This window comes from Colossoma macropomum, unplaced genomic scaffold, assembly GCF_904425465.1.
Source record: "Colossoma macropomum unplaced genomic scaffold, Colossoma_macropomum, whole genome shotgun sequence".
Taxonomy (NCBI): Eukaryota; Metazoa; Chordata; class Actinopteri; order Characiformes; family Serrasalmidae; genus Colossoma; species Colossoma macropomum.
Window position 1 is genome coordinate 24,723,225 of NW_023494790.1, and position 25,728 is coordinate 24,748,952.

Below are 25,728 nucleotides of genomic sequence, written 5' to 3' on the forward strand. Positions count from 1 at the left end.
AGTATATATCAGTTTACTATAAAACACTGAAATAACTCGCCAGGTCATCATTGCTCAATGAGATTTGTCTGCTTATCAAAGCTACTTTACTCGCCGTGGAACTTCAACTTAGGTCACAAAGTTAGCAGTCCATTCCAGTCCAGTCCATAGTCAGTGTAAATTTAAGATACTTGTGATATAATTTGGATTTATTGGGGATTAATAGTGCACAGTACAGCAGTAGTGTCATTTGCTAACTAGCCAGGCAAGCAATGCTGAAAGGCTGCCTACAGTGGAATATGCCAAAACCAGGTGAAATGTGCTCATGACTGAGTGAAATTCCCCAATGTGACTGAGGGTGAAATACTCCAATAACCAAGTTAAACCAAAGATCGTATGAATTTCACTGGTTAAATATGCCAGAATCTGAGTGAATGTTTAATCTGCAGTGACTGCATGACTGATTTCAGTAAGTCAACTGAGTGTAAACTGTTGATGGCTGAGGGAAAAGCCAGTTGTAAATGTGCATGGGCTTCCAGAAGGTTAAAAATTGTGACCTACTTAAAAGAACTTGCAAAAAAATTCTAATTTTAACATTATATAGTTGTTTAGCTTTCCTCTGAAGTTTAAGATAAACATTTGATTTAATACAAAGTATGACAAGCACAGGGATAAAAAAACACAATAAAACCAAAATCTCTTTAAGCTCTTGCAGTGAATGTCAGTGTTTGCAGCATATAAACAAAGCTTGCCAGTGTGGCAGAATGATTCCATAATACAGTGTACCATGACATCCATTCCCAGGCCCTGTTGTGAAAAGGAATTCGAGTACTCGTTGGGAACCGCTAATGAGTACTCAAAGCCTGTGAAATGCTATCTGGGCCAGCTCTAAAGTTATGTTGTTAAGAACTGTGGGCCTACATGTGGTTCCTTACGTTTGTGTTAACTCTTGTGTTAATTTGTGTTTTTTTTGCTTGTGTTCTCTTCTTGCAGAGTGTGAAAAATTTCACTAAATGCTCCATCAGAAATGAGCAGATATGCAGCAAGCTGGCCAACTGCAAGAGCTGCTCCTTAAATCTCAACTGCCAATGGGATCACCAGCAGCATGAATGCCACGCCCTCCCTGGTAAGGTGCCCAGGCTGTCAGATAGATGTTAGATCATGTTAGCTTAGAATCATTTAATTAACATTCATCTCCTTACCTGAAAGATGGGTATGTGATCTAATTACTTGCAGTGTTCAAAGTCTCAACAATGGACATACAGAAATAATCTATTTGTCTTGATATATTCGTGGACTGTGCTCAATGTTGTGAAATTGTACAGGCTTTGTTTGCCCCAATTCCTGGTGGAGAGACCATATAATAGACCTGAGGAAATCTTTTTTTCCGGATATTGAGTTTGATACGAAGAAATGATGCCAATATCTGATACATAATTCAGATTTCATGCCTCACTGGCCTCTTAGGAATTGTTGGTATTCTGTGTGTGATCTGGTTTTGATGCTTATGACAGTGTCTCTCTCTCTCTCTCACACACACACACTTGCATGCATGCATTTTTGCTCTTCTGGCAGGGAAATGGGTCGAGAGCTTGTTGTGCACTTTTTATGAAAACTGGGTCTCTGCTGACTAACATCTTGAGTGGTGTTTCTGCTTTGGTAGGATAGTTGAGGCCGGTATGCTATGAGAGATGACTAGCTTTGTGTTCAGAGCTGCTTATGTCTGCTCTCTGGGTCTCTGATTTTCCCAGTAAAACCTCTTTAGTGGTGCTCGGGAGCCCAACTCTTGACTAAAGAGGCAATTAGATTGAGGAAAGTTGAACTCATTTCTTTCAGACTTTCTTTTTCTCCCCCCATGAATTGTAAATTTATACAATTGTTCAATCTACTTGTGCACTCTTACTGCTATGCAAATTCAATTTATTGGCCACTCAGCCTGAATTAGCAATTGGGTTGTTTTGGATTTGGTTTTGTTTTGATACTCATTTTTGATAGAAGCCGATGTTCATATTTTCACTATGTGGAGTTTTATGCTGTGAGCTCTCAAGACTGCACAGTGAGAGGAAATGGCTTTAGGTGAGCTGAACTGATGAACTGTATGAACGATACTCCAGGGCCTCACCTGACTGCCTTTCCCTGTCCCTTTACAGCTAAGTTGTGTGGAGACGGCTGGAGTCATGTGGGAGAGGCCTGCCTGCGCATCAACTCCAGCAGAGAGAGCTATGATAACGCCAGACATTACTGTAAGAACCTGGGTGGTATCATTGCCTCCCTCTCTACTGCCAAACAAGTGGACTTCATACTGGAGGAGCTGCAGAAGTACCAACAGCAGGAGAAGGTGTGTGTTTAGAGTTATCAGTATACATCTGTGACCTCATAATGGTTCTATTTGATTAGTTGTTCAGTTCAGTGGTTCTCAAACCAGTCCTCAGGGATCCCCAAATCGTCAAGATTTTTGCTCCAACTTAACTAACTTAGACTTGGACTGTCTGGGAGTCCCTGAGAACCGATTTAAAACCACTGCTTTAGGGAATGGTTCAGTGTATCATGAACCTTTACAGTTCACCATGGATGTAACTGCAATGGATCCATTCTTCCTCATTGGTATTGTGCTGTATAGGTGAGGACTGTATAGTTTACCATATAGCAGTAGAATAAATGAATAAGTAAATAAGAAGTAAATGAATTTGGAACCTTTTCATCATCAGCCTTCATCAGTACTCATCAATTGCATAAACCAGGGACCCCCAGATTCTCTAGGTTTTTGCTCTAACCTAACCCAACCAAAACACATAAGGATAGAGCAAAAATGTGGACTTTTTTGGGTCCCTGTAGTTAAAGAACCATTATCATAAACAAACCAGCATGACTTGCTGGTGAGGCTGAAGGTGGCTGAAGGTTCTTATTCATACTTATATAATATGAGTGTAACAGTTAACAGAAAAGCACAGACAACATGGAAAAGTAAAAACCTGACTATGGTGAACATTTCATTCTTGGTTCATGTAGCAGTGCTTGTCAGTTACCAGTTAGTATTTTTATTATGTGACGTTCAGCATTAGGGTCTTTGTTTGTAATTGCTGTTTTTATACATTGTTTCTACAGAGAGTGGAGGGTTCTGCTAAATTTTGTTTTCAGTGGCTCACTGGCAACTGTTAAAATAATGTTGCCTGTCTACTACTTAGTACCAAAAGACTTGCAATGCACGTTGGGATATATTCAGCTGATATAGTGAACTGTGGTGTTCACTGGAAATTACAAGTGCTGTATGAAATCCCTTTGGAATTTAATTTTCATGATTCGGACACTGCGACAAAAATGGCCAGCATGCTCATTAGTACCCTAACATGCAAATAAAGATTAATTTTGGTCCCAGGCCATGATTTGGTTTGCTGTTTTAGAATCTCCCTAACACAGATTAAGAATTATTTAAACATAAAAATACATTGAATCCAAAAATTTGACTACATATATTATTTACACAGCATTACGATACAGACAATAAAACAATACAAGCTTTTTGGGGTCATTTTTACTTCTGAAAATAACCCAAACATTTTATTTCACCAAAAAAAAAAGTCCATACTTTATTGAGTATAATTGTCATTTTTAACATTCCTAAATTAATGCAGTCATCTTTCTAGCCTTTCTGTGTGTGTGTCTGTGAGAGAGAGAGAGAGAGAGAGAGAGAGAGAGTGTGTGCAAATGAACAGATACCTGTTGTTTGCCATCAGTCTATTTATCTCTCTGCACCATGTGCAGTTATGCAGTGTCCCCTGCTTTCTCCATGATGGCTCCTGACCCCCTGAGTCTGTTTGTTTCTGCAGAAGTTGTCCCCCTGGGTGGGCCTGAGGAAGATTAATGTGTCCTACTGGGGCTGGGAGGACAACTCTCCTTTCACTAACACGTCTCTGCAGTGGTTGCCCGGGGAGCCCAATGACTCAGGCTTCTGCGCCTACCTGGAGAGAGCGCAAGTCTCAGGCCTGAGGGCCAACCCCTGCAATGCCAACGCTGATGGACTCATCTGCGAGAAAGGAGTCGGTCAGTGTTCGTCGCTGTCCCTCACACTCAGCCTCACACCCTTTGACTCTTTTATTTTGGCTTCTCTGTTTTTCTTTTTTTTTTTGCCACCTCCATTAAAGTGGTAGTTTGGTCACTTACCCTTAGTGTAGTTGATCAGCAAAGACATGTTGGTTGCTGAATTCTTACTTCAATTTTGTACTGGAATCACAAGTGTAGTTACCAGGTAGCAGAAACTTATAGCCATGAATTGGCATCATAAACACACTTGCCCTAAACTACAAAGAGTTTTAAATAATCTCAAATTGACTACATAATCTAAAATTGTCAGATAATGGCATCTGACACTGTACAGTGCTGTTACCTATTGAAGTGGACAAAAGTGGATTGTATTGCAAAAACAGTAGTAATCACACAGTCATGCACGATCTCATAATGAGAATACCTGTCAGGACCAACTTGTTAAACTTTTGGTGATGGATTGTGCTGCAAAACATGGTATGCCCCCTCTAAAACCCTACCCCCAAATTCTTCTTTTACTGTCCAGAGTATAGGCAAAACAAGCTAGCTAGAGAAATGCTGTCATTAACTGCTGGAATTGCGCAACTGACACCCATCTACATGCTAAATGGAGTTTTTTAGGGGGGAGTTTTCCGCTATGCTTACTTCTTATGTCCATGGGTTAACAACAGATATGCTGTCTGGCAAACAATGTTGACCAGCATGTTGTGCCTGCCATGCTGCCATGTGAGCGCTGCCTTCAAGGTGTTGGGTTGGTTTAGAAATTCCAACCTCAGTTTTTTTCCCACCATAATGAGTCTACACCCCCCCTATATTTTAGCTCAGCATTTCTCATGGTTGTCCCCAGCCATTCTCATTACAAGATCTTAAAACTTGAAACCTGAATTTTTGAACCTGAATTAACTACATTTTGGGTTTTCTGATTTAGCTCTGTTTTTCTGATTTCATTCCATTTCTTTTGAAATCTTAACTACCCATTATCACAATTCTAAACAAATCCATTCTAGATTTGTACCTGAAGCCGTTCCCCCACATTTAGACTTTGAAACGATTTTATGATATTTAATATGGACCTTGTTCTGCTTCCACAGAAAGCCGGAATGCCCGTCCATGTAAGACTCCCTGCTCTCTGCACGTCACCTGTGAGAACTGTACTAGCCAGGCGACTGAGTGTATGTGGTGTGGCAGCACCAAGCGCTGTGTGGACTCCAACGCCTACGTCATCTCCTTCCCCTATGGCCAGTGCCTGGAGTGGCAGACTGGAGACTGTGTTTGTGAGTGTTTCGCCTGCTAAACTATTTTAGTGTAATGTGTACTTGTGTTATTGGGAGAGTGTGCGCAAGATGGGACAGGATGCTGAACGTGTACGACTGTGTTGTGATTTCATTTTGTTTTTTTCTTTTTGCCAAGTATGTCAGTAGGTATTTTAACAGTGGAATGCGTGTAGTACAGAAAGAGTCAAATAAAAAGAATAAAAAATATAAGTACGTATGAAGTGAAGATGTGATTTCCTGTTGGAGCGAGTGAGATGGCAATCTACGGCTGCTGTCTGTGCAGGGTGTTTTGAGTGTTTGATGGTGTCTGAAGTGAGACTGACTGTAAATGTATTAGAGAGGGAAGAGTGATGGCCTCAGTGCTGTGCTGAAATGAGCAGTGCATCAGGAGCTTTGCACAGGAGAGACATCATGATCAGGAGTACAGCCCAGACAATGACAGATACAGCTCCAGAGCTCACACTGATCTTTGTCTGCACAGGAGAAACTTAATTTGGAGTTGCAGCTGCCCTTTTGTGGCAGAAGGTGGCAGTTTTTTTCCCCAAAGTTTCCTGCTGTCAACACACCTAGGTTGACGTGCGTAGTAGGGCTGTAACAGTGTGTTCATAGTATTTGGTTGCGTCATTAAGAAAGCCAGGTCGCCATGTTGGTAGGCAATCTACAACTCGGGCTGTGCTCTGATGGATCTCGTCTCATCACCGTTAAAAACCAAGCAAAATAGTCCAGAATGACCATGAAAAAGATGAAGATATGTTTGACGCTTTAGATGCAGTCTCCAAAAAAAGCTGTAGAAGATTGGCTAAATTGGTGGACTGGATCCATATAACCTGCATTTCGCCAGAGTTCAGAACATTCCAATGTGTGAGATTTTACAAAAAAAATAAAAATGGCTACCAAAGCTGTTTAAAAAAATAGGTTAAGTTAAAAATTAAACCTCAATAAATGCATCCTTAGTCAGCAAATACCTCAAACTTTCGCTTGGAGATGTTTACTGAGCAACTAATGAGCAGCACAGCGAAGCTGCAATCAGCCATAGAAGCTGTTGAACACATCTCACTGGCTGATGATATATGCTCTATTTTGCATTCTGCATGCTGTGAGGTATGCTGGTATGTGGTTTGGGCTGCTGAAATAATCTCAGCCCTTTGGATTTTAGCATTCTTTTTTTTATCACTACAACAACAAATCGAATGAAGTCAGTACATGAGGGTAGTACACTCAAATATATCAATTAATATACTTTAAAATGTGATTTGAAAAGTGTTTTTTTTTTTTTTTATCAGATATGGCTTTATCTCATTATAAACTGCACAATGTGACAGCGTGCATTATAGAAATAGGTTATACCAGCTGTATTCTGTTTATGTTGTTGTCTAATGCTATGGACTTGTTTGAACTAGAAGTGCCAGCGATTAACTGTTACCTGACAAATAAACAGTTGTTCAATCAATGATACTGTTAAAAATAGGCAAATTTTATTTCCAGTAAACAAGAGTCCCTATTTGAATAGGCAGTGTTATGATTCGAATTGAGGAATGAGATGGATAGGCCTACTACAAAATGAACCACGCAGTTGTAAATAGTGGCATTTGGGACCACTTTGCCAGAGGATGATGGCACAACTACAACAGTGTTCCAGTTCAAAAGTAAACATCCACAAGCACAATGACAGACAACAGTTTTGAAATAAAACTAGCCTCAGTCATGCCATTTATGCTCGTTTTAACTTGGGCTAGTAATGAGCAATAAATATAGCTTTACAACCTGGAGTAGCCCATCACTGTGTATTCCGCTCATATTATCTAATTTTTAATTTTTGATAATATGGTCATTAGCATGTAGTGTTCAGCCTCCTCTGCTTAAACAAACCCAGGTTTTGCTGTGATCTTTGTTTCATACAGTTTGGGCCATTTATTTCTTATATTTGCTAATGCCTGACACCACCATCAGTACTAGGTATGTCACCTATTTAGAATGGCTTCCAAATTGGCTAGTGAGATTTCAGAACTGGAACTGTCTGTTTTATAATTGATGTTTTGATGGGTTGTGTCCAGTTTTAGGCTTGCCAGTTATGGATTGATCACTGACTAATGACGGTCGCTGATTGGTCAAAAGAAACATTGCGTCTTGAGTTTGAACACCAAAGATCGCAGTCAGCTTAATCCACACCTGTGCAGTCAGTATCCTACATCACACTCCTTATTTTAGTCTCCTTAGTAGATAGCACACTGGCATTGGTAATTATTTTTCAAATCTTGTTCAAATTGCTGTGAGAATATAGAAGTGTTGTGAACTCAGTTTCGTGAATAGTATGAAAACTTGAGCTGAATGTATCATTGTACCCCTAGTCTTTACATCTTACTACGTCAAAAATCTGTCGAAGTCATCAGGATGTGCTTCTGAAGAGGTCTCTATCTCAGACGAGAGCTCCTCTGTTGCTTCTCATTAGTGAAACCGGCTGGCTTCAAATCTGCCCATAATGTGTAATTAGTGTTTCAATTTGTCTGCCTAAATGTTTAGATTTCCCTCCTGGCCATCTTTGAATGGGATCTCATGATATGCGCTGGTTCACCTGAATAAAAGAAACCCACAAGCATGAACCCTCCTTTTTTTCTAATTGGAGAAGGATTCTCCATGGATCTCCCAGAAAGAAGGCCTTGAAGGTGTTGCTGGGGTATCCAAATACACCACAATCTGGTTATTGTAATTACAAATAAAAGCCATTACTGAATGCATAAGTTGGACTAAATGGTTGTCATCCATTGTTCATGCACAGTTGCAAAGTATCTCTGAACATTCAGATGTAAAGAGATGTTGGAGGTCCTCTGTCGTCAGGAGTCGCTCAAGCTGAGCTCCCAATGTCTCATGTTTCTTATTCTCAGTGACAGAGAGACAATTTCACGGCGGACACAATGACACCGCGCTTGTGTGTGTGTGTGTGTGTGTGCATGACAGTCCCTCCATTCACTGATAGAAGCGCTATTATGCTCACTCTGATGGAAAATGAATTAAAATCTCTCAGCCAGAAGTGGGTGGTGTGAGTCTGTAAATCTGTCTGACTGAGGGGAAACATTTTTGTCACCAAAATGTTTCTCTCCATCTTGCGGAGTGATGGTTATTTACCATTTCCACAGCTCCTCTCAACTCAGGCCTCTGTCAGTGCCCCTTTTAATATTTGTTCCTGCATGTCACTTTTCTTCTGGAGCCTGGAAGGCACTTTGTCTTTGTCGGGGCATGTCTGGATGAGCGAGACTGGATGGACAGCTCAGCAGAGTGTGTTTGTGACAAGTATACTGTATCTGATAAAAGCACATACTGTGAGTGTTTTTAAATATAGTAATAACGTGATGTAGCCTGAGCTACTATGTCTTTTCTTGTTCTTTGTAATGCCATAGCATTTAGTGCTCACTGGTATGCCTTTTTGCCTTTTAATTTTATTAGGAAAAGATTTATCACATTGGTTTTATTCAGTTAATTACAAACAGGGACAGAGTATTTGTTGAAGTCTTTATTTCAGCTTTACTCTTATTTACTATCCCCTTCCAGGCTTTGAGTAGTAGAAGCAAAGTTACACGAGTAAGTTGTTTTGTGTATGGTGACCCTACTACTGTCATCTTTGATGGATGTGTGATGTGTATTCAGTCTGCCAAGGAAAGTACGAAAGAGTGAGAGAGGTGAAACAAAAGCGATGATGAACAACAAGGACAAAAAGCACAGACACTTGTCATGTTGCTGAAGGTTGTGTGGACAAGTGGTTGTGCCTTTTGTCCTTGTTTGTCAGATGGTTTGGTGTCACCTCTCTCTGTCTTTTTAGCTTCCCCATCCTCTGCTGCCATATGAATCTGCTGTTGTCTGGACTTGCATGTGGTCATGATTTTAGATGAGAAATCAGCTGGAGAGGCTGATGTTGAGGGTGGGGCTGTTTTAGATGTGCTCAGCATGTACAGCCACTTTTCTCCATGAGGAGTTTCGGCAAATGTGACTAGCAAGTGTCTGTGCCTCTCGAATGTTTGACATGCAAAAATGATTCCTTAAACAGAAGGAAATTGTTTCTCATCTCTACCCATAGCTCTGCTAGAGTGGGGAAAAATAATCGATTCTTTGATGCTTTGCAATTCTGAAAGATTCTGAAATGATTCACAAAATCTTATAATCAGATTTTTATACAGGCTGTACATTTCCTATAGTGGGCACTCACTTATTTTTAAAGTAGGATACTTCGGCACAGCCCAACTTAGTGGAGGAAAAACATAGAGGATCTCACTATTGCATGCATGTTTGCAGTCACAAATTGGTATCGATTTTTGTGTATATGAAATAAAAGTCCCAAAACCATAATGAACGTGACACTGTGTAAGAACATGGCTTTATTTGACAACTACCCCAACACGTGGTGAACAGGCTAATCCACTAATATTTAGTGTTAAGCTTTAAGTTTAAGAATTAACTGAAGGAACTATCAGCAAACAGTAAAAAGCACGTCACCTAAATGTTTAATCTCCAAATGTCCATTTAAACTAAACTACTTTACCTGCTATAACTAGTATTAAAACTAGGCTGTGATAGTGAAGATACAGCAGCAGTAGCTTGGTGATAACGTTGACGATCTTGTTAAAGAGTTAACAAGATATGATATGAAACTGTCCATTGTACTTAAACATTTCTGTTACTTGAAGAGTAGTAGTCCTAGCATTCTGTGTGTACGTGTTTATTGTTATTTTTTGTCATGGCTTCGGTGGTGTTAGATGCTTAGGTTGTTGATGAGAATCCAAAAATTGACTGAAGTGTTGGCATATAGACAGGGTGAAGCCAGATACACAGTGCATAACTTTAAGGCTTTGCAACTTAACCACAGGGTAAAGTCACTAATCAAGACAAAATAGTCAACTTGCCTCAGTTTTAGAATTTGAAATTGTAATCTCAAACTTCTCTCAATGTACTCTTCTCTCTCTTGCACTCTTTCTCCTTCCAGCTCAGAACTGCTCTGGCTTTCGGACATGTGGTCAATGTCTGGAGCAGCCAGACTGTGGATGGTGTGGAGACCCCAGTAACACAGGGAGGGGGCAGTGCGTGGAGGGCTCATACCGTGGCCCCATGAAGAACCCCCCTAAACACAGCCAGGACATGGTTCTGGACACTGGGCTCTGCCCCAAGGAGAAAGGCTATGAGTGGGCCTTCATCCAGTGCCCTGGTGAGAATGGAGACACACACACACACACACACAATTTCTCGTCATGCCACCAAACCCTCGAACAGTGAACCCCCAAAATGTCATTTGATATACTCAGCATCTCACTCGCAATATGTGTACTTGGAACAGATGTGTGTGAATTAATATAAAACATTTGTAGAATAGCCATGGAGACTAATTCTCGTGTTTGCAGTGCTGATGAGCTCCTCTTCTCTGTTGCAGCATGTCAGTGCAACGGCCACAGCACATGTGTGAACGGTAGTGTGTGCGAGCAGTGTCGCAACCTCACTACTGGCCCACACTGCGAGACCTGCATGCCTGGTTATCACGGAGACCCCACCAATGGAGGAAAATGCCAAGGTCAGTGATTTAACACCTTTAGCCAACAGAGAGCATTGTGACACTCTAGTTAGAGTCAGCAGCATAGGCAAGTTAATATTACACATACTGATACCACCAAACCTGAATATTACACATTTAATGTTGGGGTCATTTAGGAGCCAGCACAATTACAAGTGGCTGCAAAAAGCAACAGGCTTAGTCTGTAGTAGAAACACACAAAACTCCCACACAGACTCAAATTTACATGTGTCTGGAATATATGTGTGTGTGTGTGTGTGTGTGTGTTGCTGCCTGAAGGTGGTGTACCTGGAGCAGCCCATGGTGTGGTAGAAGTGCGAGGCATAGTGTAGCTCCTGGTTATATTCATTTAAAACACTGTTGTCTGGCTCTATAGTAAATCAGGTCTACTGTCAGAGCCTGTTCAGCTTAGAGCCAGCCAGCGCTGCATGCCTCATCTCCTGTTTACTGTAGGCCTGAGCAATATATACAAATAAGTAACACAATATTTTGTGAAAAAACAATAAAATTGACCCCCAGTGTCTGCTGCAGCTTAGACATATTTTTGTGCTATCTTTAGCTTATGTGGTTTTTGGTATCAACTGAATTAATGGGAACCTTTAATGAAAGTTACATATTTAGTAACATAACATAATATTGAGCAGGTGAACACATTTTGGTCATTAACTGTATCACTTCTCGTTTTTAAAACAGTTGTTAATGCAGACACATGCGTTCATGAGCTCCGGCTGGTGTGGGTTCATAGCTGTTTCTTCTCTTTAAACGACACACACAAAAGCAACTTGCTTCCTAACAGCTATCCATTTTGTAGAAACTTTAACTGATACAGAACATACTTTTTCAAAATTTCCTCAGACAGTATGCACCAGAAACAATGGGAAATTTGCTGTCCTGTAAGGTAATGGCTTATTAATGACTTGTAATAATCCATTGTTTTAAGAGTGACAGGCAATAAAACATAAAACATTTCATATATATATATATATATATATATATGTGTGTTTAATATCATTTAGCAAACAGTTTAAATTAGTTTAAATAAATTAGTGCTCTCTAGTGTTTGGGAGCATCATCAAGTTACTTGTCAGTCATCACCGATTACATCGCCCTATTGCACAAGCTTACTTTACTGGGCCATCTCTAGTGTAGAGGCACTAGCCAAATCTGTTCTGTCACTGTGACTGCAAGGTGATTGACTACAGCCTGTGTAGGTTAACTTTACTGTTTTCCCCTCTAACGCTGCATTTACACCCCTCCGGCAGTGCATCCCATTCGTTTTCAAAGGGAAGCTTTGGTTCCTTCAGATGCGGCCATGCAGTGCATGATGGGTACAGTGCATCGAAAAGTTGAGTGGAGCTGAACTTTATGAAAATTAATCTGGCCAACACAACGCATGTAAATAATCAGGAAGCAACTGGTGTTGGCATGATTTGTGTCTGTAGCACAAGGTGTGAAATGTTGGTTCTGCTTTTCAGATGATCCTGTGTGACAGACCAGCGGCGAAAGCTAATATATTCAAACACATCTGTTTGCATCAAAAATTTAAAATCTGTGCAGGGAAATGATCGGTTGGATGATCATAACCTGAAATTACTGATTTTGACTGCAAGTGGTAATCAGTGAACTTAATCAGGGGTGTCCAATCTTATCCGCAAAGGGCCGGTGTGGCTGCAGGTTTTCGCTCCAAACAAGCTGAAGCACACCTGATTCTACTTGTTTAATCAGTTGATCTTCAAACATTTTTTCAGGTGACCTCCTGCTTTGTTGGAGTGAAAGTCTGCAACCACACTGGCCCTCTGCAGATAAGATTGGGCACCCCTGACCTAAATCCTAACATTTCCAAGTTTAACCTTGTTAACCTTTGAGCCAGACTGTGTAGGTTCCGAGAACTGTCTTCTTTAACAGAAAAGGGCAGTTGGCTGACATGCAAAACGACCACCAATTGTTTTGGTGCAACATGGACACAGCAAAACTAATTTGTATGAAATAAATTGACTTACCAGTTTACAAACACAAGTTCACAAAAATTTGTTGCTACTCATGCCTTAAAATGAAATTCTTGAATAAAAATTGAACTTTTTTTTTATTTTAAGTTCAGTCAATCTCATTCTGAAAGGCTCATTGCTCAGTGGTGTGCCGAGATGAAAACATTTGGTTGATAAAACTAGTGCACGAAAGTACAGATAGATGTGAGGGGAAGATTCCGAAACATGGGGTTATTGGAGCATGTAGAACACATTAGACAGTTCCATTTGAGAGTAAACTACAGTAAAATAACTCTTTTGCAATGCATATTCACCTAAATGTGGCACCAAGCCAGTAACAAAATACTTTTTTTAATTAATAGATAATTATGCATAGTCTAATAAAAATTAAGTAGTCTTTCACTGAAGCTATTGTCTGTGAAGGTCTCTGAAGTAATGGCAAGACCAATAGAACTGAAATTTGCCTAAGTTAGACTCATTGACAAGCAGGAGAACATTGTGTATGCAGTATTATTATATATAATGACGGTGTAGGAAAGGTAATGCATTGCATGTGTTTGAATGCTGAAGTCCATTAAAGTCCTTTTTCACTGTAGTGGCAAGACTTGAGCATGTGAAGCAAACTCTGCTCACCTGCTGCTGTCTTATGGGAATCAGCGTGGACCAATTCAACTGCAATTGGAGAAATAATTATAGTCCACTGCTCAGATGAGACTAAAATGGATTTCTGTTCAGATAAAAGGTTAAGGCATGCCAGGTTGGCATGTTTTGTCATTGTAGGCATCACATTCCTTTAAATATCTCCTTTATTACATTTTGCACTTTCTCCTGCTCTGTGCCTTTCCCATAACATGACCAAGACCAGAGGAGAGGGAATACCCTTTTCTCCAGTTCAGAATTTCTTTAGTTTAATATGGGATGATATGTACTGAGGAGATGGGAATCCATTCTATTAATTATGCATTTTATTAATTATGCCATCTAATGGAGTTGCATTGTTTGAACACAAAGTGTTGCAGTCAAACCACACTAGCATGTTTAACATCCTCTGTCACACTCCCAGCTGTGTCATAATGTGATGTCGTTACGCAGTCTTATGGTTGAGCTGCCATTTTGGTAGTATAGACTGGTTCTGAAAAGTTCTGTCTGATTTCCTTGGTTTTGCCCAGTGTGAAGCCCATGCAGTCACTAAGTACGTTGGCAGAGCTGACTAGCATGTGGATCTATGTGGCTACCAGGGCTGCAACTAACAACTATTTTGATGGTTGAATAATCTGACAATTTTTAAAATGAATAAACGACTATTCAGATTATTATTTGCAGTTACTGAATAGATTTTATGTAGCTATCAGATTTTAAATATAAATCAAGTTTTTTTTTTTTTAAGCATGTGCTAACTAACATTAAAGACAATCAATATTTGTTGTCCCCCTTTTTGTTTGTTTCGTCCCCATACTGTCATATTAGTGAGAAAATGTGCAGTGTTACCGTTATCCCTATTTCTGTGCAACTCTGTAGTAACAACTCACTGATGAAGAGATGGTGTATTTCAAAAAAAAAGTTACTCATAACATGTAACATGGCTAGTTTTAACAGTAACATTAGCTAGCTCGCTAAATAGCTAACTAATTTACTGAGACGAGTCTTCATCGTCTAGAGAGACAGCATGACTGATGTGCTTTCATGCCAGGCAAGGTCAGCTTTGTAAATATTGCGATTTACAATGTGTTTTGGCTGAGTTAAGAGTGAAGTGCTTCCATACTTTTGATTGTGAAGGTGTTGCCATTGCCCTGTTCCCTTCACTCCAGTAAAGTGACGTCACCAACTGATCGTCAGTTAAATTTGTTAGCAAGTAATTTGGTAATCGATTTTAGTCGATCCCTTCGTCGTTGATTAAGATTCACCAGTTTCTGATTTGGTTCACTTTTACACATGGCAATATAATAGCAAAGACTTAGCTCTTCCAGTATGTGTAAGTATTTGTAGCATGTAAACAATTCCATAATGCAGCGCGACATGACATCATGTCTCAAGCCCTGTTCTCATTAGTAGGTGCAAGTTGTTGAGAAGATTGAATCGTGAACCCTGTATCATAAATCAAATCGAATTGTAAGTTGAATGTATCGTGACACACTTACAATTTAAACAAATACACAGGCTGCAGTGGCTTTCTTCTTGCATGCTAGCTGTGTCTCTAATGTTTACATAATAGCTCTATGTTAACATGCATGCTTAGGGGCTGAGAGAGAGAACGAGAGCCACAGGGATGTGTTTTCATCCCCAGCGTTCCCTGACCTCTGAGGTGAAGGTCAGGGGTTTGTGAGTGGAGAATTGTTAATGCATCCATGTTTTTGTTATTTTTTATTTTCATCATGGCCTGGGGACAGAGCAGCTTTCTTCACTCATCCCCTAGTCTTTTCCTTAGCCACAGAAATCCAGACTCTAAGACCAACTCTCACTGTTTGAAATGAAACAGTTCACAGAAAACAAAACAGTGTGCCTTTGCCGTGTGTCTAAGGCTTCATTCACGCTACAGTGGCACAAATCTTTTTGGCTATATATAACACATCACAAAAATCTCCAAAATCTGATCTTGATTTCAGTGTGTAAATGCAGTTTCCAGTTTTCATCACCAGCGTTCAGTGAGGGCAACAGCGGCTACATGTTCCAGCTTTTTCGTGATTGAAGCCTCTCTTTCACACTGCTACATTGTGTATTGTTCCAAGTTAAACTTGTGCTTTTTGCTTTGCTATTGCTTTTGTTAGTTTGTATTGTTGATTTTATCCGCCTCCCGCAAGTTCTGTCTAGCATAGACTGCTGAAGATGTCCTCCAGTGCTAATGTTACTGATATTATTGATACTGCTGACATCATGTATTGCTCATAAATTATACTGAAGACTCTGCTTTTTTTGTACTTCTGTGATAACACATTCACTGTGGCCATAGTTGAAAATAACTTGTATTAATATTTTTTCAAGAAAGCCATCAATACTGTTTCAAAAGCTGTAATTAAATGAGAGGGCTACAGTCGGGTTGTCATAGCAACCAACTGTATTTCAGCCTAGGCTACTGTGATTGTTAGAAGGGATTTGGATGTAGGTAGGCTGCTTTCAGAAAAGAAAAGGGGGAAAAAGCCATCTCCCATGCCACCAGCACACTGTCTACGCTGAGTACACAGAAAAAGAATCTAATAAAAGTTTTAGTATAGCTTGGAAGTCGTCTTTTAAGGAATGAAACAGCTAAAGCTTATCTATGTGAAGTAGCCTAAAGGCTACTGTTACTGTAGCTATGCGTTGTTTCTTTTGTTTTTAATAACTGATGTAATCACAAGGTAACATTTTTTTAAGCCCCCATTCATGTTTAATGAGAAGCCGTTCTGAGTGTGGAAGGATGTAAAATGGTTTTATCAGCATATTAAGCAAGACTGAGTTTAAAAAACTTGCGCTGCTACAGAATATTCTAGAGCCAGACAAGATATCAGGGCTGGTTAATCACATGTACTAACTCCTTATTGCAAAGCAAATATAATTATTTTTGTGCGTCTTAAACCTGCAGACAGTGTGTTTAACAGTCATGATAGATGTAAACTGTTTAAACGCTGATTGATGATATCGTAAGTCAGCTCAAGCCTGTCATGCACATGACATTAAAGATAGATATGCATCTCTTACAAACTTGGATGTGAACATTCAAGCCAAAAAGCTTGGATCCAAGTGAAAAATCGTAACTCAGCAGTAAGGTTTGTAATTTAAATGTAACCTAAATGTCTCAGTGGCTGTTATAACACTGGGAGATTGACGGATGGTGTTGTTGACTTAAGTCAATTTGTCTTGCCACTAATTATGCTTATTGGCTGTAATGTATAATTATGCCTCATGTCGTTAGATGAGTCTGCAGATGTGTCCCAGAGTCTTGACTGTTGAAGTAGCTTGTTGTCTCATTTTGTGCTAAGATCAAGCTTTCACTTGCTGAGAAGCCAGCCATCTGCAGGTTTAATTAGTTTAATTGCCTCCAAGGTGCTGGGTGTTCAGATCATCTAAACACTTCTCTCTCTCTCTCTCTCTCTCTCTCTCTTTATTTTTCTTTCTCTTTAGCCTGTAAATGTAATGGCCATGCCAATGTGTGCCAAGTGCTGACAGGGAAGTGTTTCTGCACCACCAAGGGGATCAAAGGAGACCAGTGTAACCTGTAAGTATCACGCACACGCACCTGTTCTTTTCTCAGGCATCCCTTAGATCAGGTTCTGCCTTTACCTAATCCCACACCCTTAAGTAAAGTTGATCTATGATGTCCCATCTGTAGTGCTGACATAGTGCCTTGTGTGGGTGAAGAGCTGACTCGGACAACAGAAGAGCAGCATGATCTTTGACATTTTTAATACTACTAATGGAAATAGCTGTTAGATGCGTGGGTATGTGTGGGGGTGTGTAGTATGTAGCTGTATGTAGAGAATAATCTAATGTGCAGCATTTCACCTACCTTAACACTTACATACAGCACCGTAGTCTTAGCCACCTAAGCACATTATTCAAAGCCGTTTATCTTGGCAAGTGTGTTTTTGCTTGTAAAATCATATATTATTAGAAAACAGATACAAATAAACATAAATACTGGAAAAAGTAATAAGAATGTCATTTTTTTTTTAAAAAAAAAAAGAGTAGTTGAGATGTTGTGAGCTGTTTAGAAGAACGTAGCTTTGTTCCAGACCTAAATACCTCCTACCACTGCATACCATTGGACTCGGTAAATTCTGCCACCTGCCATTGCGTACCATTGGACTTGTTAAACTCCATCAGCAGTACCCCTGATTTAACATGAATGAAGCACTGAATAGCCAAACGAGGCTTTGGATGATAACATATAATATTGGGTGGCTACGAGAAGAGGTTTGGAAATGCTTAAACGAACACAATGACACATAAAATTAATACTTGTTGAAGTGATGGTGTTTACATTTATTGTAATATTAGTGTTTTTCTGTACAAATAAATGTTCACTGCCCATAGTACTTTTGCACAGTACTGTATTTTCACATGCTGCCTAGCACTTTGAGAGGACGATAGTTACAACAGTATACTGCACCAACAGCAAACACAAACATTTGACCATATTCTTCGAGAGAAAGTGTAAAGTGTGCCAGTGTGAGGAAATCACACATGGGTGTGCAAAATCATAGAGAAAGGCATAAAGGACGACGTTGGCTTTTGAGAGCTGCTGAGGTACATTGAGCCATAGCTAGCCCCAGTCATGCCATTTATGTTCATGTGAACTTAGTCTAATAATGCATGGTAAATAACTTTAAAACTTGGAATTTATAACTGTCAGTAGCCAAGTTTACTATTATTATTATTGTTTTTTGTTGTTGTTTTTTGGTCTTTTGATCATGTCTAGTCATCGGGCTCTCTGTTTAAACAAAACCAGGTTCTCTCGTGGAGTATGTTTAATGCTGATGTCCATACATGGAACCTTTTTTCAATATCTCGGTGCATTAATTCAAAATTCGTTCTTGTGTGCATTCATAAATGTGCATGAAGAATTTTACCATAGCTTTGAACATGGCTCAACCGAACAGATTCCAGAACCAGAACTTTGCCTTTTATAATTGAGTGTATAGTTTCCTATTCCTATGACGGTTTAAGGACCTATTAACACTGTTCTTATAAATTTGTTTATGTAATATATGTAAACTATTTTTCAGCCCAGTACAAACTGTAAAGCATTGAGTTGTTCATGAATTCTTTCCTATAAATGAATTCCTAATCAATCACAGTTACACAACATACGTATGACTGCTCTGGTAGCTTCAAAGGGTCTACTACATGACCTGAAAAAAAAATATCTTTGTGAAACACTGAATGTATCTACCTGCTCTGTGTATTTATGGTGATGTGTGTGTGTGTGTGTGTGTGTGTGTGTGTGTATATATGTAAATAATGTTGTCCATGTGATTGTTGAAAACCTAATTTTTATTTTATTTTATTTATTTATGCAGCTGTTTATTTATTAGTTGTCTGCTTGCACACATTAGTCTTTCTATGTATGTGTCTGTGCCTCGGGCAATCCTTGATGCTGCTGGTATATTTATGCACTTGTGTTCATCAGGAGAAAAAAATGAGTGTGAAGGCAGCAGAGAGGCGGCCAATACCTGTTTGCTGCTCTCTTGGCCCATTTTCTCTCTCTCTCTCTCTCTCTTTCTCTCTCTCTCTCTCTCTCTCTCTCTCTCTCTCTCTCTTTCTCTCTCTCTCTCTTTCTCTCTTTCTCTTTCTTGCTTTCACTCTCTCTCTCTCTCTCTCTTTCTCTTTCTTGCTTTCACTCTCTCTCTCTCTCTCTCTCTCTCTCTCTCTCTCTCTCTCTCTCTCTCTCTCTCTCTCTCTCTCTCTCTCTCTCTCTCTCTCTCTCTCTCTTTCTCTTTCGCTTTTACTCTCGCTTTCACTCTCGCTCTCTCTCTTTCGCTTTCACTCTCGCTCTCTCTCTCTCTCTTGCTCAGAACAACATGATGGCATTACCCGTTACCCGTGTAACGAGGTTTATAATGAAGCGCTGGGACCGGTTCAGCCACATACAAATAAGATGCCGTTCAAAAACGCTTGATGAAAACTTAATATGGTGCGGTGACCGCTAGCTGCGGCTCCTTTGTATGTTCTGACATTGTGTGGTGGGGTGCAAATGTAATTCTGAAGTTTCCATTTGCAGCAGTTAGCCCAGCCGGCGGTGAAAAGGAGCTCATTACTCCGCTCGTGAGCTAGCGGCTCCACTCGGCACACAGAAATGTGCAAGAGAGTCGCTTATTGACAGAAACAGATACAATCAAACGAAAAAGCATTGTTGATTGAAGTCCATCATCGTCTAATGGAGACCCATAGAGTGTGTTGTGTGTGTTTAACTGGCAAAGGTGTGACCTAATTGGGGAATAGATTATAGCTGCGCAGAAAAAGAGTTTTAGTGCGTGTGTTTGCTGTGTGGGTGTGCACTCAGTGGAGATTAAATTAAGATACAGTAGAGTAGAGTGCATTATGTTTCATTGCTATGGTGTAGGTCAGTGTGTGTGTGTGTGTGTGTGTGTGTGTGTGTGTATCTTCATTTCTGAAATGTCATCCAGATGAAAGGCAAGGGGAATGATGTGTTCAGGCTTTAAAACGCCAGCAGTGCTGTTTGTCCTCTGTCCTCTGTACCGTAGTCAAAGTACACTCTACCTTGTCCTCCCATATTTATCACACGCTCAGAGGGGGGGAGGAAAGACAAATCAGAAATTTTTGCACAAGTAATTCTGGGCCGTTGAGGGAGAAAGAGAGAGAGCAACCATGAGTGTTCCTGTTTAGGCTTCATGAAATGCTGAAATGCATCAAATTATTGTGGTTATATAACATAATTGATGGACACTTAATATTTCCATATGGCCAGGTTAATGATGGTGCTGCATGGTTTTGATGAAAACAAAACATTTGTTACATCCCTTTACAGTAGCGTTTATGTAGCAGTATTTGTGCGCTCTCTCAGACACAGAAACAGTAATATGTAACCAAACTTGTATATTGCTTCAGTCAGGATGTGAGTCTTTTGGCTGAAATCATCAGTGTCTGTCTATTTATCAGGTAAATACCTGTTTCTGACCAGCAAAAACACTATAAGACTGGCAAACAAGTCTCCTTGGATAGAAAGATACTCACCAAAGTACTCATGAATATTGTGAAATTGTCGTATCGTGAACACAGTATTGTGAATTGGATCGAAGTATGTATTAAGCATCTTTACACAGCTAGTGGCGACTGCCCCCCTGCTGGTCTGCATATGGTGGAAGATGACTCTCTCTGGACTGCCGCCATTTAATGAGGGCAAAGCTAATTCAGATGTTGTGTCAAGAGTTCAGTCACTGTAACGCTCAAGTGTAGTAGCCTCCTGTCTCAGCTTGCAGTTCTTGTTTGATTTGTTTTAACTTATGTCTTCTTATCATTTACTGCCAACCCTATAATACAATTCCATGCCTCCTTCTATCAAAAATGTGTTCTTTTATATATGCTAAAGGAAAGAAGGTTGTTGTTTAAATGCAGGTGTTTCAATTGAGCCAGTAGCTTGGCTAAGCTAATAATATCCTTGGTAATTTAGCTTGTAGGTCTTCAGTTAGTAGCTGGGCTCAAATTCTGTCTGATGTGTAAAATGCTGTAGATTTGCAGGAGAAGTCCAGTTGTACTGCGCTCTTAAACTTCTGGCAGATGGCTGTGGCATTGAGGTGATTTGAACTCAAGTCTGGGAGACCAGGCACAACCCCCTTTGCCCGGAGGGCCACTCAGGAGCCCATTATGTTTAATGAGTTCTTTTTCCTGCCCATTATTATGAATTGGTTAACAACCATACTATGATAAATTATGATGTTATGATGTTCAAGGCTTTATAGTGACTGTATTCCCATTCTGATAGAAAATATGCTGCTTCTGAAGCAGTTTGAAACTTTGGGTCAAGGCAATTAAAAAAAATAGTTAAAAAGTTAAATAAAAGTTAAAATCCTTGAAAAAAATGCTGTCACAGAAGCATCATTGCACCATCATAGATTGCTGTATCTGAAAGGGGGTATAATTAAATGCATTTGATTCGTTACACTGCAACAAGCACAAATGAGATCAAACGTAGTGCTCAGATAGCATTTGTATTGCACATATGCTTGTGGCAATTTTATATTGCAGAGGCCCAGCGCTCAAAAGCAGTGTTTTGAAGGGCCAAACCTACAGAACACAAACAGAAATGTTCACTGAAGAAATAGATTTGAAATTCAGGTTTTTCTGGGTGTGTATGAAAGTGTTAGAGATCACTGCCTTCCTTTCTGCCTTCCTGCATAACTTTCCAAGTAAGATAAAGTTAATTAACTTAAATTACAGCCTAGGGTTACACATTGTTTACACCGTGCATTGACATGTTTCATTTTAGGATGGTGTCTGTATGTACTTTGGCCCAATTCTAATTACGCTTTTTGCAAGTATACTTTCCCAGTGTGACCAGATGAGATCCGATTTTACTTCCTTGTGTAAAATGCACATCAACACGTACATTTTTTGCATTTTATTTCCAGTAACTTGCTATAAACATAGTTTCCCAATTGTTAGTATCAGTGTATTGTAAGCTTTCCAATATCAAAAACATTTTGAACAGGCAACAAAACATGGGTGTGAGAGAACGCTTTGTCCTGCAGCTGCTGTGTTTTCTGCAGTGCCCAGTGCCACTAGTGTTCAGAGTTTTTTTTTGGAGAAGAATACCTCGATTGCGGTTTGATCAGATCAAACCATGATTGCGGTTTTATCTGATCAGAATGCATCCTGATGGTGTTAACATCTGGCTTTTCATAAGGACAAGTGATATCTGAACGTGATCCGATCACTGTCAACATGTGTATGCAAGGTGTCTCTTGCCTCAGCCTTTGATTTATGCATTAATGAGAAATTACAGCATTTTATGAAAACCCTGTGTAATGTGCTAGCATCTCAGTAGGTTTAGTACAGTTTATTTCTGAAAATGCACCATGGAATAACTTTTTTATTGTAATACAGTTGATTTACTTTATTTACCTTGTGGTTATGCTATGAGTCAAAAGAATCGGTAGGGAATTTTTTTACACTGCCGGCAAAGGTATTACATTATTAGCATTATTGCATTGCAAGGTGCAAATTATAATATTGTTTGAGTTGCTGGGGTACTGTTAATTGATTACTCCACATTGCATTAGTCCTTACTTTTCAAGACATTTATGCTGGTTTTAATCTTTCCATTGCTATCCCTGAGGTTCCACGCAGTGAACACACCGCAAACATTAAAGTATTTGAAGTGGGAACACAATGTAAGATAAGCCCTAATGAGTCCTCTGCCTCACATTATTCAGTAGCCTTAATATGACTGCATTTACCATTAAGGTCGACCATAACATTTAAACGCTAATTCAGACTGCAGTTGAGATGGGATTTACGGGCAAATAAAGCCAAGCAAGATAGGCTCCCCATTGGCAGAAGATGCCTTGTATTTTTTTTTTCCTAAGAAAGAAGGAGGAAGGTGGTTGTCTGAGAGTGACTTTGCTCATCAGAGACTACAGACTTTAATCAGGCTTCCGGTTCTTTGCTCAGTAGAGCAGAAGGATGTGTAATCTGCTTAGTGTGAGAGAGCACTCAGTAGGCGATGTGGTGTTAATTGTTTAGCCAATTTGAGAGGTGGAGGAATCTAGCTTGTCTCCTGGCTCACTTTAATGAAGATGCAGAAATAAAGGAACACCACAATGGACCTGTATTACATAAGACTCCTTTTGATGGGGCAAACACTGGAACCGGAGGCCACACACGCACTCCAGGGATTTGTGTGCTAGTCTGCATGTTTTGCTTGGGATATAGCATTCATAATGACAAAGATAATAGCATTAGTTTTATGAATCACTAACATCCAGGAATAATAGTTGTTTTCCGTGGGTACTCCTTTGAACTTTTGTCCCTTTCTCAATCAGAAGTAACCACATGAAGACATGAACGAACCTTGAAGAACAAATTGCAGTGAAAAATTTCTGACTACTAGCCCAGTGCATTGTAGTACTTTTCCTGATCTGACCTGAGACAAAGCAGGTGTGGAGGAGCAGGGAAAACACTAACTTCCAGCAAATCAGACACTGTCTAACAAGTATGGCACTTCTAAGGTGAAGCAAAGCAGGGCTCTGTAGACCTCATTCTGTGCTCCCACTTTAAATGCCATTGTGTTGTACTGTCATTTAAAAGTTCCATTTAAATTTCTTTTGCAGATGTGATTCAGAGAATCGTTACCTTGGCAACCCTCTGAGAGGAACCTGTTACTGTGAGTATGCAGTTCTTTACCTTTTAAAAGTACAACTGAAAAAGATTTCTGCATTAAGACTCAGTTAGTTATACCTTACACTATAGTTTTTTGACATCTTTACCATCAAAAGAATATGCCAGAATTTTTCAAACTCCTATATATCAGCTGCATCTATATCACACCGTCAATTACTACTACTAATTTTGACATATTTCCCTGCACTTCGAAGAGAACAGAAAACCTTGGACTCAAAATTTAGAATATAAGCTGTTGGGCAGTTTCTTAATTCCCTTAATTAATTTTTGAAATATGTGACTGCATATTGCAAGTTTGAAACCTCAGGCGTCTTCCTTGACATGACACAGAGATGAGAGAATGTCTTAGCAGAGTTGTTTTTAGAAAATTTTGTCCAACTTTACCAGCAATTCTGGTTGCATATGCTTTGTTAAAGTTAAGTGGTCTTTGACATTTCTCAGTACAACATGTATACACTGGAATGAAATGTTATTAATCAGGCCCCATGGTATAACACACAACAGCAGCACATTACACAGGACTGCATAGAGTGTAGCTACACGACAGTGTGAAATGAATGCAGAGTATATACTAAATACATCAGACAAATATATAGAACAATATATGAACAACACTAGACAGGACAACAAAATAATGTATATGATTGGATATCATGTATATGTATATACACATACATATTTGGCATCAAGTGGATTGGCATCAAGCATGGATTGGCATCAAGCAGCACATGAGTGATGAAGGAACTAGTCTCATAACAGCTTTCACATAGTTAAAGAATTTAAATTGCAGGTGTACAGTGATGGTAAAAGGGTGTGTGTTCAGTCTGTGGTGGATGTTAGAAAAGGGTCTAGAGTAGTTCAGGTGGATGTTGGGGGCCATCAATGTGGTCAGTAATTTGACAGTAACAGTTACAGTAATCTTGTTAACTTGTCACCACACTTTTTTCCCTCTGGAAAAGTAGTCCCATCTCTCAAAGAACAAATTAGATCAGTAGCTTAATTTGCACTGGAGAATTTCTGGGAGTGTTCTACTAAAATAAATGTAGACAGAATTCAGCATCTGGCTAAATACTTTTTTGTTTTAGGTGTGTATCGAGTCAGCAGGTCTTCAGTCAATACTGCATCAAATGAAATACTTCATGTTAACTGTACGCCAGAGATTTGGTAAATAGAAATTAGTTTGAAAAGTGCTGGAGTATTCCTAATATTCCTTTAAGGAGTGAAGCACTGTCAGGTTTCAGCTTAAATTTAGCAGTGGAAGAGCATAACCTTCTAAAATGATTGACCAGTCCATCTCAGTGGAGCTGGAGAACAGGAAGTGTGAGTAGATGTACTGAGGGTTAGTCAGCGTATATCACACAGGATGCGTGACGGTAGAGTGAACACACAGACATGTAGGCTGTGCCTAGAGTGCCTGTGAAGGGCACAGAGGTGTAGCACTAGGTGGCAGTGTTGCGGTTTGTCATAAGTGAGGGTTGTGCATGCATGTATGCTTTTTACATTCACTATCAGCCGTCATCATGGAGCCCATCCAGCCTTAATGCAGTCAGGAGCATTTAGGACATCAGATTTCACTCAGTCTGCAAAAGCTGCCAGCATTATCCCCAAGCTATCATCAATCCACATTAAACAAACCCATCAATTTATCAATCACTCTCCTGCCACTCCACTCCTAGTATATCTTTTAGATGGAGTGCGTAGGCTCTGAGCGACTGGTTCAATTACTCTGATTAGAGGAGAGCTGGTGTGCCCATGTCTACCTCTGCTGCACTTCCCTCAGAGTATGCTGGAGAGAGTGGGCTGGAGAGCAAGTTGTGAAAGAGGCTTGGTGGAAGCGAGTGAAGTGAGTGATTGAGCTAATTAAAGACATGTGAGTAGAAGGTTTGGCAGAGGCAGTCGTACTAAGAGGCACTACTCTCTCTCTTGCACCCGCGCACGCTCTTTCTCTATATATTCCCCCTGTAACTTTTTGTTTCTTAAATTACAGCCACGGCCGCAGAGGCTGCTTAATCTTGGGCTGTCGCAGCATTCTGTTTTTGACCCAATGTCCAGCACTTCTTCAGGA

At 39.8% G+C, this 25,728-nt stretch overlaps 1 protein-coding gene across 1 annotated transcript in view; it reads left to right on the forward strand.

Annotated features, from left to right (window-relative positions):
- Nucleotides 1-25,728, forward strand: part of atrnl1b (attractin-like 1b) — a 115,868-nt gene that overhangs the window by 27,256 nt on the left and 62,884 nt on the right. The window contains 8 exon segments of the mRNA XM_036572753.1: nucleotides 973-1,105; nucleotides 2,130-2,317; nucleotides 3,807-4,020; nucleotides 5,112-5,294; nucleotides 10,267-10,485; nucleotides 10,708-10,845; nucleotides 16,926-17,019; nucleotides 23,594-23,646. Of these exon segments, the coding sequence (XP_036428646.1) occupies nucleotides 973-1,105; nucleotides 2,130-2,317; nucleotides 3,807-4,020; nucleotides 5,112-5,294; nucleotides 10,267-10,485; nucleotides 10,708-10,845; nucleotides 16,926-17,019; nucleotides 23,594-23,646 (1,222 nt within the window).